This window comes from Glarea lozoyensis (assembly GCF_000409485.1).
Source record: "Glarea lozoyensis ATCC 20868 chromosome Unknown GLAREA15, whole genome shotgun sequence".
NCBI classification, from domain to species: domain Eukaryota; kingdom Fungi; phylum Ascomycota; class Leotiomycetes; order Helotiales; family Helotiaceae; genus Glarea; species Glarea lozoyensis.
The window spans coordinates 1,889,143-1,906,096 of record NW_007360989.1 but is presented as its reverse complement, the minus strand read 5'-3'; the positions used below and the strand labels follow the sequence as shown (position 1 = coordinate 1,906,096).

General features: G+C 45.8%; 7 protein-coding genes across 7 annotated transcripts; 3 read left to right on the top strand and 4 right to left on the bottom strand.

Annotated features, from left to right (window-relative positions):
* Nucleotides 1-285: 285 nt before the first annotated feature.
* Nucleotides 286-1,564, top strand: GLAREA_06442 (S-adenosyl-L-methionine-dependent methyltransferase; the record flags this gene model as incomplete). Its single annotated transcript, XM_008081855.1, has 2 exons — nucleotides 286-601; nucleotides 801-1,564. 2 exons carry the CDS (start codon nucleotides 286-288, stop codon nucleotides 1,562-1,564), a joined length of 1,080 nt encoding a protein of 359 aa, XP_008080046.1.
* Nucleotides 1,565-2,158: 594 nt separating this feature from the next.
* Nucleotides 2,159-3,483, bottom strand: GLAREA_06441 (uncharacterized protein; the record flags this gene model as incomplete). Its single annotated transcript, XM_008081854.1, has 3 exons — nucleotides 2,159-2,400; nucleotides 2,456-2,708; nucleotides 2,767-3,483. 3 exons carry the CDS (start codon nucleotides 3,481-3,483, stop codon nucleotides 2,159-2,161), a joined length of 1,212 nt encoding a protein of 403 aa, XP_008080045.1.
* A 2,217-nt stretch (nucleotides 3,484-5,700) lies between these two features.
* Nucleotides 5,701-6,698, top strand: GLAREA_06440 (uncharacterized protein; the record flags this gene model as incomplete). The annotated part of the gene is made up of 2 exons (XM_008081853.1): nucleotides 5,701-6,286; nucleotides 6,358-6,698. 2 exons carry the CDS (start codon nucleotides 5,701-5,703, stop codon nucleotides 6,696-6,698), a joined length of 927 nt encoding a protein of 308 aa, XP_008080044.1.
* A 2,316-nt stretch (nucleotides 6,699-9,014) lies between these two features.
* On the bottom strand, nucleotides 9,015-9,503 carry GLAREA_06439 (uncharacterized protein; the record flags this gene model as incomplete). The annotated part of the gene is made up of 3 exons (XM_008081852.1): nucleotides 9,015-9,094; nucleotides 9,222-9,348; nucleotides 9,432-9,503. The coding sequence occupies 3 exons, from the start codon at nucleotides 9,501-9,503 to the stop codon at nucleotides 9,015-9,017; spliced, it is 279 nt and encodes a 92-aa protein (XP_008080043.1).
* Nucleotides 9,504-9,840: 337 nt separating this feature from the next.
* On the top strand, nucleotides 9,841-10,502 carry GLAREA_06438 (uncharacterized protein; the record flags this gene model as incomplete). Its single annotated transcript, XM_008081851.1, has 3 exons — nucleotides 9,841-9,843; nucleotides 10,036-10,165; nucleotides 10,435-10,502. The coding sequence occupies 3 exons, from the start codon at nucleotides 9,841-9,843 to the stop codon at nucleotides 10,500-10,502; spliced, it is 201 nt and encodes a 66-aa protein (XP_008080042.1).
* A 500-nt stretch (nucleotides 10,503-11,002) lies between these two features.
* On the bottom strand, nucleotides 11,003-12,843 carry GLAREA_06437 (uncharacterized protein; the record flags this gene model as incomplete). The annotated part of the gene is made up of 2 exons (XM_008081850.1): nucleotides 11,003-12,666; nucleotides 12,744-12,843. The coding sequence occupies 2 exons, from the start codon at nucleotides 12,841-12,843 to the stop codon at nucleotides 11,003-11,005; spliced, it is 1,764 nt and encodes a 587-aa protein (XP_008080041.1).
* Nucleotides 12,844-13,241: 398 nt separating this feature from the next.
* GLAREA_06436 (ARM repeat-containing protein) lies at nucleotides 13,242-16,904 on the bottom strand (the record flags this gene model as incomplete). The annotated part of the gene is made up of 6 exons (XM_008081849.1): nucleotides 13,242-15,379; nucleotides 15,431-15,659; nucleotides 15,712-16,095; nucleotides 16,143-16,339; nucleotides 16,391-16,520; nucleotides 16,629-16,904. 6 exons carry the CDS (start codon nucleotides 16,902-16,904, stop codon nucleotides 13,242-13,244), a joined length of 3,354 nt encoding a protein of 1,117 aa, XP_008080040.1.
* Between the last annotated feature and the right edge of the window lie 50 nt (nucleotides 16,905-16,954).

Genomic DNA, 16,954 nt, shown 5'->3' with positions numbered 1-16,954 from the left:
TCGCGGTTGAAGTAGAGAAAAGAAGGAGATATTAAAATGCGTTTGGTGGTGAGGTCATTGACAAAGATGACAGCTCCAGACCTCGGAGCTCGAGAGAAATGTTCCTGGGGAAAAGGGTTCTGCCGGCTTTTTTGTTCACCGCCTGCAAGTCCCACCATCAGAATTTCGCGGACAGTTTTTGAGCTTCATCTTTTTTTTGCACAACAACTCCATCGTGTCGACTCTTCTCAACCACTCATTGCAGTCGCGATCAAATCTATATGTGATTCTGAATTGACGGACACAATGGATGTAAGCAGTAGTAAGCAAGAATCTGTCGCGATACCAGATCTGTCTACCTTGACACTGGCCGCTGGCGAGGCTCTTGTTGCAACAGATCCTGCTCAAACAGGAGAAACTCCACCACACCTATCACATGATCCCGAGAACAATCTCAAGAGGAGCGACCCCTTTCAATTCGGATCTCGCTACCTGAGTGAAAAGGATAATGTGTTCGAGTTTAACGCGTGGGATCACGTAGAAACTGATGATACTTACAAGGAGTATGCAGAACAACAATACGCAAAACAGCGCGAGGCGCCCGTCTCTGACTTTGACAAGAGTATGTTCCCCTCTCTCCTTTATATCCTCCCGTGGCCCTGCCACTGCATCCTGATGATTGAATCTTATGCATAGTTCATCTGAGGTTACTAGCCCATGAACGAAACAAATTCGCAAATGTCTTTCGCTCCTATCTGAAATGCTTACACTATCCCTCGATTTATTGGAAGATTTCCATGATCCTCGCTAACAATTCCAAGCCAGGTTTAACTCCGATCCAGCAAAATGGTGGAACAACTTTTACAAGAACAACACCGCAAACTTCTTCAAGGATCGTAAATGGTTACAACAAGAATTTCCTATTCTCACCGAGGTCATAAAACCAGATGCTGGTAAAATCACCCTCCTCGAAGTCGGGGCTGGGGCTGGAAATACAGCCTTCCCAATCTTGTCACATAATCAGAATCCAAATCTCAAAATTCATGCCTGCGATTTTTCAAAGAAAGCCGTCGAAGTGATTCGTGAAAACGAAGCTTATGATACCAAGAATATACAAGCTGACGTCTGGGACGCTGCTGGGGATGATTTACCACCAGGCTTGGAACCCGGGACTGTTGATTTTGTGTTGATGATATTTATCTTCTCTGCTCTTTCTCCCTCCCAGTGGAAGCAAGCTGTCCAGAACATCTACAAACTCCTCAAGCCTGGTGGAGAAGTTCTATTCCGTGATTACGGGCGCGGTGACTTGGCTCAAGTGCGCTTCAAGAAGGGGAGATATTTGGAAGAGAATTTTTATATCCGTGGTGATGGCACGAGGGTCTACTTTTTTGAAAAGGATGAACTCATTGATATCTGGACCGGCGAGACTGCTCGGACCGAATCAGTAGAGGAGCGGGTGCCTTGCTTTGAGGTTGTTGACCTCGGTGTCGATAGGAGATTGCTAGTCAATCGGAAGAAGGAACTCAAAATGTATCGGTGTTGGCTACAAGGCCGGTTCCGCAAGCATGGGGAAAAGCCTGCTTGAATTGATATTTACCATTGTGCGACATTACCCTCGCTCGATCGCAGGAGATGGCACAAGAGAACAAAGATCAATTACGGAGAAACCAGATCAAACATCTGTCCAGCAAAACAAGCCTTTTCTTTCAAAAAGAATCATGTCTCGGCTGATTACTCAAGCGCCGCGCAAGACCTCAATGGAGACGAAGAAGGCCTCGCATCCTAGTTCACCGATCTCTGGGTGCTGACCACACTTTGTCTTCGCACGAACTTATACTGCGGAGTTCGACATTAAAAGGGAGGAAGATCCGTGCCGGAAAGAAGTAGAGGAGTTGGTGTTATGGCAGAAAGGAGATGTACAGAAAATAGATACGGATGATAAGTTGCTAGGTCTTATTTACTATGAGAGAAGCGATAGTGACAAACAATAGCTTAATTTATGAAAAACTTCTTCAAAGACTAAAAGTTCTATGCATACATACAGGTTCAACCATGTATGTTGCGACGCCCCACGACTATAATGCTAAGCAATTCAACGTCGACATCATGTCAATACTTAGTGAATTGACATGTCCATGAGCCAGGTATAGCATCAGTCAAGCACATAAAATGTCAGTCTTTAACAAGTTTTTACTACATCATTGCCTGATCCGTATGCAATTTTCCACGCGTCGCTTTGCTCAGGCGCGTCATTCGCGTAGAACACACTGTTTGTGCAGTCTGCGTATCTCTGGATGATACGAACGTCTGGAGTGGAGTTATTCTCGTCGGTACTGGGTACCTTTGACTGCACAACCGCACACCACGCCTTAGAGCTCGACAATGGAGCATCAACAAGACAATAGAGACCACCATCACCGCCTGAAACATGGGTGAGCAAATGAACTACCGACACATCCATGGATTCTTGACTTACCGAAGTTGGGTTCGTACTCGCTCAAGGTGCCGCATGAATTCTTGAGAACAGGCGCTTTGTACCACTGTCCGCACTTACCTTCACCAAAGTCATAGCCCTGTTCTAGAGTGTTGGTCTCGGCAACTGTATAGCTGAAACTGATACCGGCACTCAAAACACTCTCGAGGGGACCAGCACCCTCCAGTCCTAGAGAGGCACTGACAGATTTCTCGATGGTGTAGCTTTTGCCAACTGTGAGAGAACAACCTCCCGCCTATATACAGGATCAGTAAAAGCAAGCTTCATGTTGGAGAATGGAGGGAAAGACTCACCGAGCAAAAAGCGGCGCCGTCAAACGTCTGGGCTGGACCAAAAAAGCGAGCTGCGCGAATTTCACAATGATAGCTGCAACCATCGGTCTCATCATTGCCGACGTTCGGACAGTCACCGCTGCCGTTCCTCACAATCTTGGGATCACAGACTTCATCGTCGCAGCCGTTGACGGGTAGTAGAGTCTGATATGAGCAACGCTTTTGCAGTGTACGAGTTTTCTTTGTTGCAGTGCGGGTGGCAACTTCGTTTCCAGATGTTGCAAAGATGGCAAAATAGAGCTTCGAGCTTGTTGTCAAGGTCCCGCTGGCGAGGTTTTGAGAGCAGGATGTCGATAGCAAGTTGAGGGCAGCAGTGGAAGCGACGGTGTCGACGAGCATGGTCGAGTTGGAGTGGTTGCAGACTTGTGCGTATGTCTTGAAACCTTTTCCGGACTCGGCATGGAGACAGAGTCCTGGTGTGAGTGTGACACCAGAGGTTATATCATGAATGAGGGAATCTTTGGCAGCAATAGCGTCGACGGTGACAGTGGCCGAGTTGCCAGGGCAGTCAATGATGCTTTCTCCCCCGAGGAGCGAGATGGTGTCTGCTCCGGATGTGCGTTGGATTCCCGTGGTTGAAAGTTCGTCGATCCTGGTAGGTCCATGTTGGACTGGGTTCTTGAGTGCTGTAACTGAAAGAGACAATGCTCCTACAGCTAATAGCACAGAAAAATGCATTTTGACAAGCAAAGAAGCTGGTTCTGTCAACTTGATTATAGATAGTGGTTGATTGTTCCGAGTGTGCTTTCAAGAAGTGAAGAATACAGGAGATAGTTTTGGAGATGCCGATTTGAAATTTGAATAGCGCAAGCTCAGCATATTTATACATCTTCACGTCGAGCCCTCGGCCGTTTTCCTGGTTTCGTTCCAACGAGAATGACCTTCTGTGCCGTTCTTCAGCAGCCAACATCTGACAGTATATCGATAAAATCTTCGATGAAGACAGAACATCTACATGCGAAAGAGGAATTGACGTAAAGCTCGTAAAGTCCAACATATGTTCCCCGGGATATGAATTGGTCAAGAGAGGGGAGAACCAATATTCTTCAAGATAGCATCACATAAGTGGTTCTATCAAAAGGCATAAAGTCAGCATTTTTGTCTTTTGGCTTGATCATTAGAGCTAATTCCTCATGGAGATACAGATTATAGACTCAAAGTCCATGATTTTTGTATAATGTCTATGGAATTATCGTCTTACCTCCTATTCTCAACTGAGCACAATGATGGCGGTAAACCCTCGTAGCTCGACTACTATAAATGCCAAGCTATCCTCCCCACGGTCGGTTTTTGAGCTCCAACATTGTCAACCACTCTCTGTAGAGATATTTGTGCTCCAGTATTTACCAACAAGAGGCTGATCCTTTCTTGACCAACCCCTCAATCCCGTTCTAGGGTTGGATCCCAAAAAGGGTCTTGTAGAACGATATCTCAGATGGGAGTATAGAACCTCGAGTATCTAATCGTGGGTAAGTCTACGTCCAATCAATCCATATATGGACTAACTTTCCAGAAAAGCGAAGAATCAAGCATGACACTTGCCAAGATTTCTTCGTCGACTTTGTGTTACAATTCAGGGATTTGAGGAAGTGGATATCTTTTTCAATTGGCAGAGAGTACGACGAGATGAGGCAAAATATTCCGACGGTTGATCATGTAAGGCACGACTATAATATCCTCACGTTATTGTGCATGTCAGCACTGAATATAGACGGGATCGTTCATTTTTTTCACTGTTTAAGGAAAGTACTCGTCATTGGCGGTAGGGATATGATTGTTTTAGGACGCTGCCTATAGTTTGACGGTCCATGTTTGTGCAAAGGAAATAAAAAAATTGTGATACTACTTTGCGTAAGGTGCTAGCCAGACAAGTACCTGCTTATCCAACCACTGCTATCTTGGAGGTAATTTGGTTGGTGTTAGATATAATCAAATTACTCATAACTTGGCCAGTATGTGGTAGTCATCTTTTATACTCCTACCACTAGTACACGCAAAATAGGAATAGAAGGTTAGTCTAGTATCCTTCTGATCAATTGAGACACAGTCAACATTTGGCCAGCACTCTTCCCTATCCTACAATTAAGAAGTATTGTCCAGTTGGTTGTGGTAAGTGCTCGCTTATTTTAGGGGGCCGAATCAATGTGCACGAAGAATAACCTGACCGCAAAATAAGTCTGAATTTAACCGTAAACTCTAGCCAATCAAGTGCATCAGCTCGTACAATTCCACTAGGGGGATTTGGAATCCCTATGTAAGCGCTTGTATGGCATTGTTAGGCTTGGCAGGAATATCATATCGAGACGATCCAATCGGTTTAATTCTGCTCCCTAGATTCTGAACGGGCAATTGACAGGCTCGAAAGCATCAACTCTTAAGGTGGTAAAATAAGCCGGTATTTCTCAATCAGACCATACGCTGTGTTTCCCTACCACTTATCCAACAAGATTCCCCGCAGAATTGCTTCTTCAGCTCTGCAGGGTCCAGAACGTGCACAACCGTTGGAGCATGGTGCATATCGGTATATCGTATCGTAAAGAGAATAGGGAGGAATCTTCGCGGTGTGACAGGTTGGGAATTGTCCAGAGCGGGTAAACGTTGAAAACGTCCATTTTGGTACAATGCTACCCTACGTTTGTCTGGGCATTGCCCGATATGCCCATGTCTCCTGTCCGAGGACGTCATACCAACAGAAAGATCAAAAGCAACTGAACGATGGAACCTAATGTGTTGGTTTCTAGAAATGATCTTTATTTACGTACAATTGTGTCGGTTGAAGGGTTCCCTTCTTCGAGAATGTTTTTCGATTTTGTATCGCTGATTTGACTTCTCACCAAAAGCATCATTTCAGAAACTCACCTCTGTCTCTTCACTCCGACCTCATTCATCTACATCATGAGCGTCTCGAGGACAAATTTTTTATCGACTACCATTAATCTTACTTGTGTCTTATTTGTCGGCGGTACACTAGCTCAATCCGCCGATATAAACAGAAACTGCACCGCAAAGGAGATTCAAGCTCATCCCGGCAATGTTTCCTACCGCACATTAAACGCAACCGGCGCATTAGACATCAAAGGCCTCGGCGATGCAAATATCGGCATACCATTACCAACATGGACCTGGTCAACCGGCGTCCAGAACATACGCAACTCCGAAGACAACCTCACGTTCTTTTACCAGCAACCAGTCTGGCTTGATACCCATGGTACTGACCTCGCGTCAGAGGATCTGGAATATGAAATGTGCTATTTGACATTGTCTGGGTACTCAGCGAGCGCGCAAAAACGTGGGCAGGGGGATAGCGGGGATTGTACTAAGTTTTTCAATCAGCAATGCGTGGATGAGTGGAGGAAGGTTTTGAGTGATGAAGGATCGCGGTATATAAGAAGTAACATCACGCAAAATCCATGTAAATCTCTTCTTCAACTGGCGCCTGAGTCGTGTAAGGATTTCCAGGACGTATCTCGTTCTGCCGGTTGTAAGTCATTTGAATCTCTAACCTCCTAGTAGGTGAACGCGATACAAACACATCACTAATCATCAGAATAGCTATTCCTCCCGAGAACCGCACTTGTCCATTTGGTCTTGGTGACCCGGACTACGACACTGTTTTCCGGGGGGCAACTCTTGCAAACGAAGCGGCGGCCAAGAATGATACGACTGACTTCTTGGTTTATGATCAGACTGTCACGAGTATTGTGCCGTTTTTTGCACTTGCTTGGTCTCGGAGTGCGCCGGTCCAGTGGAGTGACGCTCGTGTCATGTGTTTGAGCACACCGAATATCACAGAGGGAAGTCGTAAGCCTTCTGGTGTACCAAGTTTAGGTTCAAGATTTGCACTTGATCCCATTATTATTCTGGGAAGTATCTTGCTGTATATGTTGTTGTAGGGGAGAATGAGACATTTCGGTTTAGATGTTAGCAAATTGATGTCTCAGGCTATACTGGTGCAGCTCAGTGTAGTAAATGAGTTGAGTTGAGTTTGAGTAGTACTCACTACTCAACTCAACTCAACTCATGATAATTCATGAATAGATTGAGTAGGTTGAGTAATCCTTTGTCACACTGCTGGTGCTCAATGTTGTGTTCATACCGTGTCGCTTAAGATTAATCATGCTAGTAAAGAATAATGCAACTATTTGAGAAGTTTAGACTTTGGCATAGTTAGAGCTCCCCCATCAATAAGTGTTTATACTATTGTGCCAGCTCTCATAAGCAGACGTTGAACATAAAAAAAATGACTCACTCATATAGTGCTTCATCCCATTCATATCGTTTCCTAGTTTACTCTAAAAAAAAGGACATCAGTAGCCAAACAAGATTTACTTTTACCCAATAACATTTTGATGCAGAAAACCGCAAATTGAGATCCATTTCCAGATCATCTTCAATACATGATTACCTTAACGCATTAATCTTGACCAAACAAAGAATCTAATTTTGAGGGGGGGACGCTGCTTATTGTGAAAAGTTTCACCCGACAGAGCGTCACAGTAATGGCTCCAAGCTACAAACGTATTCTTACAAGGAGTGCAGCATCTCCATGTGTAGTTGTACCAGAGCTCCAGGAACATAAAACAATTACCAATAGCCAATAAGCAGAGCATAGAGCGCACCTCACTCATCATCGCTAATTTCTACACAACCAAACTATACTGCCTATTACCGCAATTCCTTCCCCTAAGGATTGTTGAAAATCATATGATCAAGGTCTTATTGTTTCTCAATAGATAGGTTTACAGTGTTAAGACGTACCTAACAGTGTATAAAATAAGCGCGCATCATTTAAGAGACTCGAGACATATCCCTTCCACTGCCAAACGGTATAGTTAAGCAAAGTCCTCTCTCATAGATACAATTAAGGATTTTAGCTATCGCTTAGCTATAGATTAGTGGATAATTGACATAATTTAGATGTACGTATAGAGCAAATCGCCCTTAATATACTTCTAGAAATTTTGGCTTAAAATTAGGTGAGCTAGACTTAATTCATTCAGCTAACACTTCGCACCGACAACTCCTCCGAGGGCTGTACTTATTATTAATTGTACCGTTTGCCAGTGGAAGGGTTACATGTATCTATGGTAACAGGCTGTATAAGACCTAAGATACCTGTATTAAAGTTCTCATCATCCACACCACTATATGATTGTCCGAGCTTTTGCTCACAGAACATAGGCTTGTTGTTACGTAGCCGAATGGATGTCTTTCAAATCCAGGCTTTCCACGCCGTATTTGTGCGATTGGATGAAACTCGTATCTCACAAAGTCATCTCGAGATTGATTCTTTCATCCTTAGTGTTCTCGGGTCTTGAAGTACGCCAGCAAGGCTTGTTCATCTCAAATTCCGACGACTCTTTGGGAAACGTAAGTCTTCGACTGGCGGACTGTCTTTTTATTGAAAGAAAAGACAGTATTTAAGTTGCCTTTTTTGACAACAATCCGCTTCTCTCGTGTTGAGTCAATTGTTGCTGGCATGTGACCATATGTCTTTTCAACAATAAGAGCCGTTGAATCAGCTTTGCCACCTGCGTTGCAGATTGCGACTGGAGGCATGGAACGTTATTTGTGATGGAGAAGAAATCAGAATGTTAGCACACAGAGGTACCGGTAGAAGTCCTCCACTGAATTCGATCTATATCAGTTCCTTACACCAAGCCGAAAGGGGAAGTTCCTGAATTTGACAGGCGCTACTCAATAGACTCTTCTGACAAAGGGCTGGAGTCTACACTTAGCACGCATTTGCTAGTCGAATGTAGGTATCAACTTAATTTGAACTAGATAAGTTAGTAGAGAAGATGAGGACGAGGAGAATGAAAAAGAATGTAGCAGTATTCGGTTACGTAAACAACTAAAGCTGTCAATATATCAGCGCACACTACACTATGAGCCAGATGCCGTTTCATTCGAACTGCGTGTTCATTCATCTATTTCCGACATCCTATCATTCGACGTCAGCCAGTAATCAACACTGTCACGACGTGACCTGAAATATGTCTTAATTCAGCACCAAAAATCCCGGGGTATCTCAAACATTCTTTCTCTCTAAAGCGTCACTTCCTACACAGACAACACCCAGCCTGCTGTTATCCTCCTTCAACCGTAATGGGATTTTGTTTCAAGCTCATTTGTCCATCTCGTGGCGCGAGTTTGGGGCTCTTATCCCCAGCACCTCTTCTTGATGTTCTTGATCAATCCCCATTCGCTCAGCTCTTCACTTTTATGCCTGCATCCTCAGCCATCTTGATCAGGTTCTGGAGTTCGACTTCGAGGGCTTTAATTTCTGCTGTCCCGTGGGATTAGCATTCTCTTCTCTAATCTTCAACACCGCAATCCAAATCCTTCTTTCCCCGCCTCCAAAGCTTTCAATTGCATCTCCTGTACCCAATATACTAACAAAAGATCAAACTCACCATTCCTACCCGCCTTCTCCTCATCTTTCTCCAGCTTCACCCATCCCCAATACGCAACTTGATATGTGAAGGTAGCCATAAGCAGGACTTTCGCTATTGGCCGCGAAAAGGTCTTGTAGAATCCAATCTATATCACAGCGCATCAGTGAAGAGCTCTTTGGCTTTGGGTTGATCCGAGGATAAAACTAGATTGGGTGGAAGGAGACCTACATGTGGTGACACCGGTTTCTGAGCTGCGGAATAGAAGCGTAATTGTCGTATTATAGGAGAGGAATGCCTCATAGTGCGGTGTATTGAAGCATTCATTGCGTATATATCCTCAAATTCTTGAAGTTGTGAATCTCAATCCGTCGCAAGATGTCAATCCAAAGCTGGTCTGCTCGCGCGCCCCACAAAACCCTAAGCTCTTCAAATCGTCCGTGCACACACAATCCCTGCACTCGGCACAGCTGCAACTCTGGCCGAATCCCAGAGGCGTCGGGACACATCTTTGAAATATATCTACATCTGGACGGATCTAAATTCTACTCTACGCACGACCTTTTGTTTCTTCTCATTCTTTTGTGTTTCGTGGTTTAGACTTGGATTCTACGATTGATAGTATAACCACATTTTCACAATGGTAAGATCATCTTCTCTCTCTGCAACTTCCGCATTGTCGCATTTACAACACCTCCTCCAACACCTTTCCGTTTGCAATACGTTTGCAACAGCCAATTCCCTCCAAAATTTCTTTTGATAATTTATCTCACTGCTTTCCCCCATCTAAAGCCCTTCTGTCCTACTTCAATTCGAAACTAACAATCCATCCCAGACTCAAACCCCCGAACAACGCAAACGCAACGCCAAGTACGCCAAAATCGAAACGGCGAAACGCGGAAAGGCACCACAGGAGATCAAGAGGAAGCAAGATTTCAAGAGTCCGATTTCGCCTTTTTGGTTAGGTACGTTTATGTTTTACTTTCTTCCCTTCTTTGGGCCGGGTGCAGGGAGGAAGACAGGAGGAGGGGATGGGGATGGCAGGGAATGACCACAGGAGAAAAGCAACAAATGGTCTAACGAGTCTCTGCACTGCATGCTGGAATTGAGGGGCGGCAAAAGTTGGTAAGAAGGCAGAGGTGTTGAGAGGAGAGGAGTAAAGGGAGAGAAGAACAGGAGTCGGCCGTGGGATTTGAACAGTGAGGCCAAAGAATTATGCTAACGATACCTACAGGAGTCCTAGCATTCGTAATCTTCGGCGGTCTAGGTTTCGAATTGATCTCTCAGATATTCTTCAAGTAAACGGTCTAACACCATTACCTCTACCACCACCTCACCTCACCGTACCATAAACCACAACAACACAGAGGATATACAAAATGTGAAAGGAGACAGGAGAAGCGAACAATCTGCGAGCATGACAGGGGATGTAAAACAGTACAAAAGTCCCGTCGGTGGACACAGTTAGTACTTGGTTGCATGGAGTTATTTGGGCTTTGATTTTCTGCATGATTTCGTTGGCGGGCGAGAAGGGGAGCGAGGCGGGAAAAAGGATGGGTGGTCAGAGGAACTAGATGTCAGTAGTAGAGGGGAATTGAAAGCGAGAAGCAAATGCAAATGAAGGAAAGCAAAGTAAATTTTCGTCACGCTATCTGCCACAATGATATATGCCACATCACACCAACTCAACAACAACGCATACCCATCCATAAAGTCATCACAAATCCCCAAACTTCCACACATCCCCAATGCTCACCCTACTCAACCATCCAACCCTCTCCCTCACACATATCTCACAAAATCTAAGCACCCAACCCCCTCCTCTTGCCCCCACCGTCATGCTTCATCTTCATACCCATCTCATACTGTCTCTCAAGCTCACTCTGCACCTTCTCAATCTCTCCCTTCGTCTTGCCCTTATCCCCCTCCCCACCCTTTCCCCCCTCACCATTCGTAGCAACCTTCCCCCCTCCCAAAAGCCTCAAAAACTTACTCTTTCTCTCCGCATCCCCTCCCAGCGCCTCTGGATTCCATTGCGCAGCTACGACGGGTTCCGCTTCCGCTTTACGTTTTTTCGATGACTTGGCGTCGGGATCTGATTTAGAGGATTTGTCTTTCTTCTTTTTCTTAGACTCGGGGTTAGAGGTGGTTTCGGGGTCGATTGAGACTTCTTTGGTGGAGGATTTGTCTTTGTTCTTCTTTTTGGAGTCTTTTTTTGGAGTGACGACTTCCACAGCTTCTTCGGTCGGTTGATCTTCTTCGGATGTCTTGTCCTTCTTCTTTTTCTTGTCTTTCTTGGAAGTTGTGGGTTCGAGGACCTCTGTATCTTGCTCAACTATCTTCTCCTCCTCGGCATCCTTAGATTTCTTCTTCTTCTTGGACTCCTTGGGAGTTGTTGCCTCTGCTATCTCCGTGTTCTCAGTTGGCTTCACTTCCCCCGCAACCTCTGGCTTCTCCTCCTCAGACGCCATGTCCTTCTTCTTTTTCTTCGACTCTTTCTTCTCTTTCTTGGGAGTTGTAGTCTCTGCCATTTCAGTATCCTCCACAACTGGTTTCTCATCCCCAGCGTTACTGTCCTTTCTCTTCTTCTTCTCCTTTTTGACAGGTTTGTTATTCCCATCCACTCCATCCAACGATGTAGCAACGGCATCAATCTTCTTGAGGTACGTGCGTGTCTTCTTCTTCTCCTTCGCGACACGCGCAGCGATCGTAGCATCATCCAAAAGAGCAAGATTGAGTTTCGGAATATTTGGCCCCTTCTTCTTCTTCTTCCCATCCGCACCAACCTCTTCCCTAGCATCACCATTCGACATTTTACTCTTCTTCGCACTCGGTTCTCCATCCACATCCCCCTCCGCAGTCCTTTTCCCCTTCTTTTCCCCCTCGCCTTCCTCAACCTCATCTTCCCACCCATCATCCTCACCCTCAGCCTCCTTATCTTTCTCCTTCCCCTGCGCCTCCAAAATCTCCTTCGTAACAGCCTGAACATCAAAAACCTCCCCACGATTCTCGCACTCCTTCCTCCTCGCCTTCAACGCCCTATTCAACTTCTTCATCTCCATTTGACTCCTCCGCAACTTCCTCGCCGCCTCCCTCTTCTTCGCCTTATGACCCCTAATCCTCTTCACGATCTCCTCATCACCCAGATCCCACAACGCAAACATATTCTCCTCGCCCTCCGGGACACTCTTCCCCTCAGGCAGAACGGGTCGTCCTAGTCCCTCGAATTTCTCCCCAGTGATATTTTTGTATTGATCCAACGCCTGTCGGCGAATCTTCTTCCGCTCCGCTTCGATATCTCGAATTGCATTGCGCTCTTTATTCTTATTATACTTCTCCCGATTCTTAGTCGCGCGACGGTGGAGAATAGCATTTTCCTTGCGAGCTTTTTTGGCGTCTGATTTTTCTTTCTTGTGTGCGCGTTTGGCGGCAAGACGATGGGCACGTTGGATTTCTTTGCGCTCAACTATGGTTGCGTCAATAACAATTACACAATTGGCAGCTTGCAAAAATGTGCTTGCGCGAGGGGTCGAGAATGTCTACCTTCGGTCTTGTTGTCGAATGTTAAACCGGGTTCACGCTTGGTGTCGAAAGGTTGCTTCTGGCTTATGTCGCCGAAGGAAATGAAGTCTGCGCCCTCCATGGTGCATTGCGTTGTATAGACGGACTCGAAGAGAGTCAGTAACTGGAAGTTCAAGTCGCAGCTGTTGTAGAAATTTTGGACATTTTAAAGTGGGTCTGCGGTCACGATAAGCGATAAGAAGCTTGGACGTCGCTTTGTGAGGCTCAAGCAAAAGGGGGGAGGGGTTCCAGACTTGTTAGTGGCTTGCACCATAACTATCATTTGATTTCTGGTTTAATTCAAGGGACTATAAGTGCTTATAGGATTTCGTAGATTGTATATTGTCTGATTACTAGAGCTTCAGTGACTTTCAAATTTACTAAATATTTCTAGTCAAAACGGAAGTCACTTTTTTCTCACCGAGTGGCCTTGCACCCGTGGATTCTTCTCGGAACCTCTACTCGAGGATGCAATCCTGACTATTCGTTGGGCTGGACTAATGTTTCAGGTTGGTCGTTCACTTGATCCACCTTTGGCTTCTTCTTTTTCTTCTTCGGCTTCACGACCTCGGCCACATTAGAGGCCTCACCTTGCCCTTCATCAATAACAGCCTTTTTCGCTTTCTTCTTTTTCACTGGTTCCACTGATTCTCCTTCAACAGGTTTTGCCTTTTTCTTCGTCTTCTTTTTGACCACAGTACCTTCCAAGGACACGCCTTGAGCAGCTTGTATACGTTCATTGGCTCTCTGCATCTCTAAACGTAATCTGTCAACCTCTTTCATGGCTTTTGCCATCTCAGCTTCTTCTCTTTGCTGTCGCTCAAAGTCTATTCCAGTAGCGGATCCATCTCCTTCTAGAGAGAAAGCTCCAATGTGACTCGAGTCGACCTGGAGCAAAGACTGCTTACCCTTGGGTCTCGCTCTCTGAGCCCCCTCAAAGCTATTTTCCGAATCGTCAAATTTTGGCGTAGTCGACCCACTTCCCAATGTCTCATCCGCGGCAACCTGTATTCGCTGGTGCGCCTTGGGAGGTTTGCGCTTTTTGGGCAGTCCTTGCCCAGTCATTTCTGAACCCGGGCCGTCGAGTTTCAGTTGCATTATTGGAATGGCATCCAAGTCAAGATCGGGACCGTTATTACTCTGCAGTATGTTGTGTAAGGGCGTTGATGTTCCAGACGATTCTACAGGGGCAATATAGAAAGGATCATCCTTATTCCTTTCTAATCTTTCAGCCCGCCGTCGTGCAACAATATCTGGATCAAGGTAACTTTCTTCGCTGCCGTGCTGATATGACTGAACAGCCTCTTCAGAGGGACCGCCTAACCTGTTTGCTGCTGGTTCGGAGACGCTTGGAGCAGATGGAGGTGCACGATAGTAGTACGTCTCAAACTCGTCCCCGTCAGGTTCGTCGAACAGCGCGGAGTCAACAGCTCTCAGGAGACTGCTTAAATTCGCATTGATTGGCTCATCCAAATCCAATCCTGCAGGAATTGGAACATTCCTTTGTGCTCCAATCGCAACAGAATTCAGTTCCTGTCCGGAGAATAAGGATGGAATAGCTTGGGTCAGTAGAAGTGGCGCTCCTTGCTCAACTTCATCCGAAGATACATCCTGACCAGCAGAAGCTTCTGCAGCCAACTTCAGCAATTCAGCAAATTCGACTGCTCTTTCTTGAACTTCAAGATCCGGGTGCATTGCAAGTGGTTCTAATGCATGGATAATGCGAGCCATGAGAAGTGATGACATGGTTTTCCTCTCTGGTGTCCAAGAAGCTCGGTCATCTCCTGCAACTAAAGCGAAGATCTTTGGCAGGGCTTGTAAATACAAAATGATGCATTCTGCTGGCGCTGAACTTCTTGTGATGTGCAGCAAGGCGGTAAGTGTTCCATCCGGAGACTCTAGAGAACTCGCATATTCTCCGACAATCCACGCCAAAGGCTTTAGTGCTCCAGTAGCTGGGGAGAATGGGGAGGAGTTGTCGTTATACATTGTGATCAGGAAATTCTCGGCCGCATGTGTGGCTGATGCTCTAACTGCTCGTACCTTTACCGCGACATTTCTGAGCTCGTCACCAATTTTCTCAGATATATCCAGACTAGATGAGCTATTATCTCTTGATCCGCGTTCCTCGGCACCCGAAGCGGATTTTGCAAGTGGCGCACTCCTTATAAGTTGAATCAGTATATCGATATACCAATCGAAGTCTTCTAGATTCCCGTAGTTATTGCTAGCGCACATTTCCAGAATTCGACTGATCACATCAATCTTATAGTCATCTGGGAGCAATGGTTCCTGAGACGCTCCCCTGTCCGGCCTGATAGTTACTTCGGGGGTTTCGTCATCGGAGTCTGCTATCGGCTCGATTACACCTGATACTGGCCGCTCGTTGGCTTCTTCCAGCGTCTGTGAGCGAGCATTTCGTAGTTGTCGCATCAAGCGACCGACGATCGACACTAAATTCTCGCTACTCACCATACCGACTACTAGATCGAGGGCTCGCAGCCGGATAGAAATATCAGAACTGTCAATGCATTCCATAATGACATCTTCTTGCTGAGCGACAAGATACGGATGTGTGACAACAATCTTGTTGAATGCCAGTAACGCGACATATTTCACTGAATTTCTTGTTAGGCATAGGGGTGATAGTGCGGATCTCATGGGCTTACAATTAGGATCGCCCTCCACCATTATCATACCCCGCAACTTACTGACGCAGAGCGTTGCAATCTCCTCGCCGTCAGCAGAATCATCGTTGCTGCCCAGAATTCCGCCTTGAATGATGCCGTTTATACACTCGTACAATAATGACATTGCAGGGGTTGTTTTGATAATGTTTGTCAAAGGAGGTAGGAGTTTTTTGACCAACCGAGGCTCCAGAGGCGTAAGAGTTGCAAACTTATAAATTAGTATTTCAGACATAACCAAGTCTCCATTTCTCTTGACTTACTAGCTTGATCAATTTGATAGCCATCCAATTGTTACCACCATCTACAAGAAGCTCGAATAACCTTGGTGCTAGAGGTAGAAAATCGTGAGGCCTCCGCCATCCCAATTCACAAACTACGTTCACTATAGCGGCTGTCACACTTGGGTCCTCCCCTTCATCCATTAGCCGGTCCTTGATTTTAGGCCAGGCGGGGCGTAATGTTTCGGGATAGACTAGGGCAAGTCTATATAATGTCACGATAGTCTTCTTCCTTATTGTTGGATGGGAGTGCGTCAGTCGTGGGAGAAGATCCGAGAGAACCGACAATGCTAGAGAAGGTGTGATAATGTGAGGGAGCGTGATAATCGGAAGAGACATGTTGATGGCAGATGTGGAGGTAATATCCTAGTACCTTTAGCTTATTTCAATAATGAGAAACGGAATCCCCTTACTTTTTTCAGCAGGTTAGTAGCCAACATGAGGACTTCCGTGTCGGGCCTAAAGCTCTGAACCGCACCCAGGTATCCGACCCTTTTCTGCAAGTATTTCGGAGAGGACATGACTTCGAGTACGTGAAAGGATGCCCAGGACATATCATGACCAAACATCTCGAGGTAGACGAGTTTCAAGAGCGCGGTGGCCTTGAGGTCTAATCAAATCCATCAGCGAATGCTCGACTTGCGGCCAGCCTATAACTCACCCATATCCGAACCCTTGATTTCCGCCCGACATTCTTTCAAGCTGTTCTGGATGTATTCCTTCTCGTTTCCCTTGTGGTTTCGGAGACCTCGAATGAGGTCGTAAAGAGACTTCTCGAACCTGGCAGACTGCTATTAGAAGGTGTTTCGTGGATAAAAGGATAGTATAGGGAGGGGCGCACATGGTGACGGTTTCCACCAACGGTCCTTATTTGAGACTCAAAATAGTGGATTTGTTACGGAGATTCGATCGACATGATTCGGGAACTCTACATTGACAAATCCTTTCTGTGTGGACTTTGAAAGATTGGTTGTCGCATAACAAAATGCACATATAATTCGCAAGGTGCGGTTGCAGTGGTCGCAGGTGAATCTGGATTTCACATGAGGTCCCCCACCAACACCCCTGCGCGTGGAGCTGGGGACGACGTGATTGTCTCGAACCGGCTGGCGGAACGGTTTTACGAGATTCACCCGAGCTGTTGCGATTCTACAGACCACTTCCTTCAAACCCATCTTGGCTGATTGCGACGAACTTCACATCTACCATTGGCAACTAGGAATAC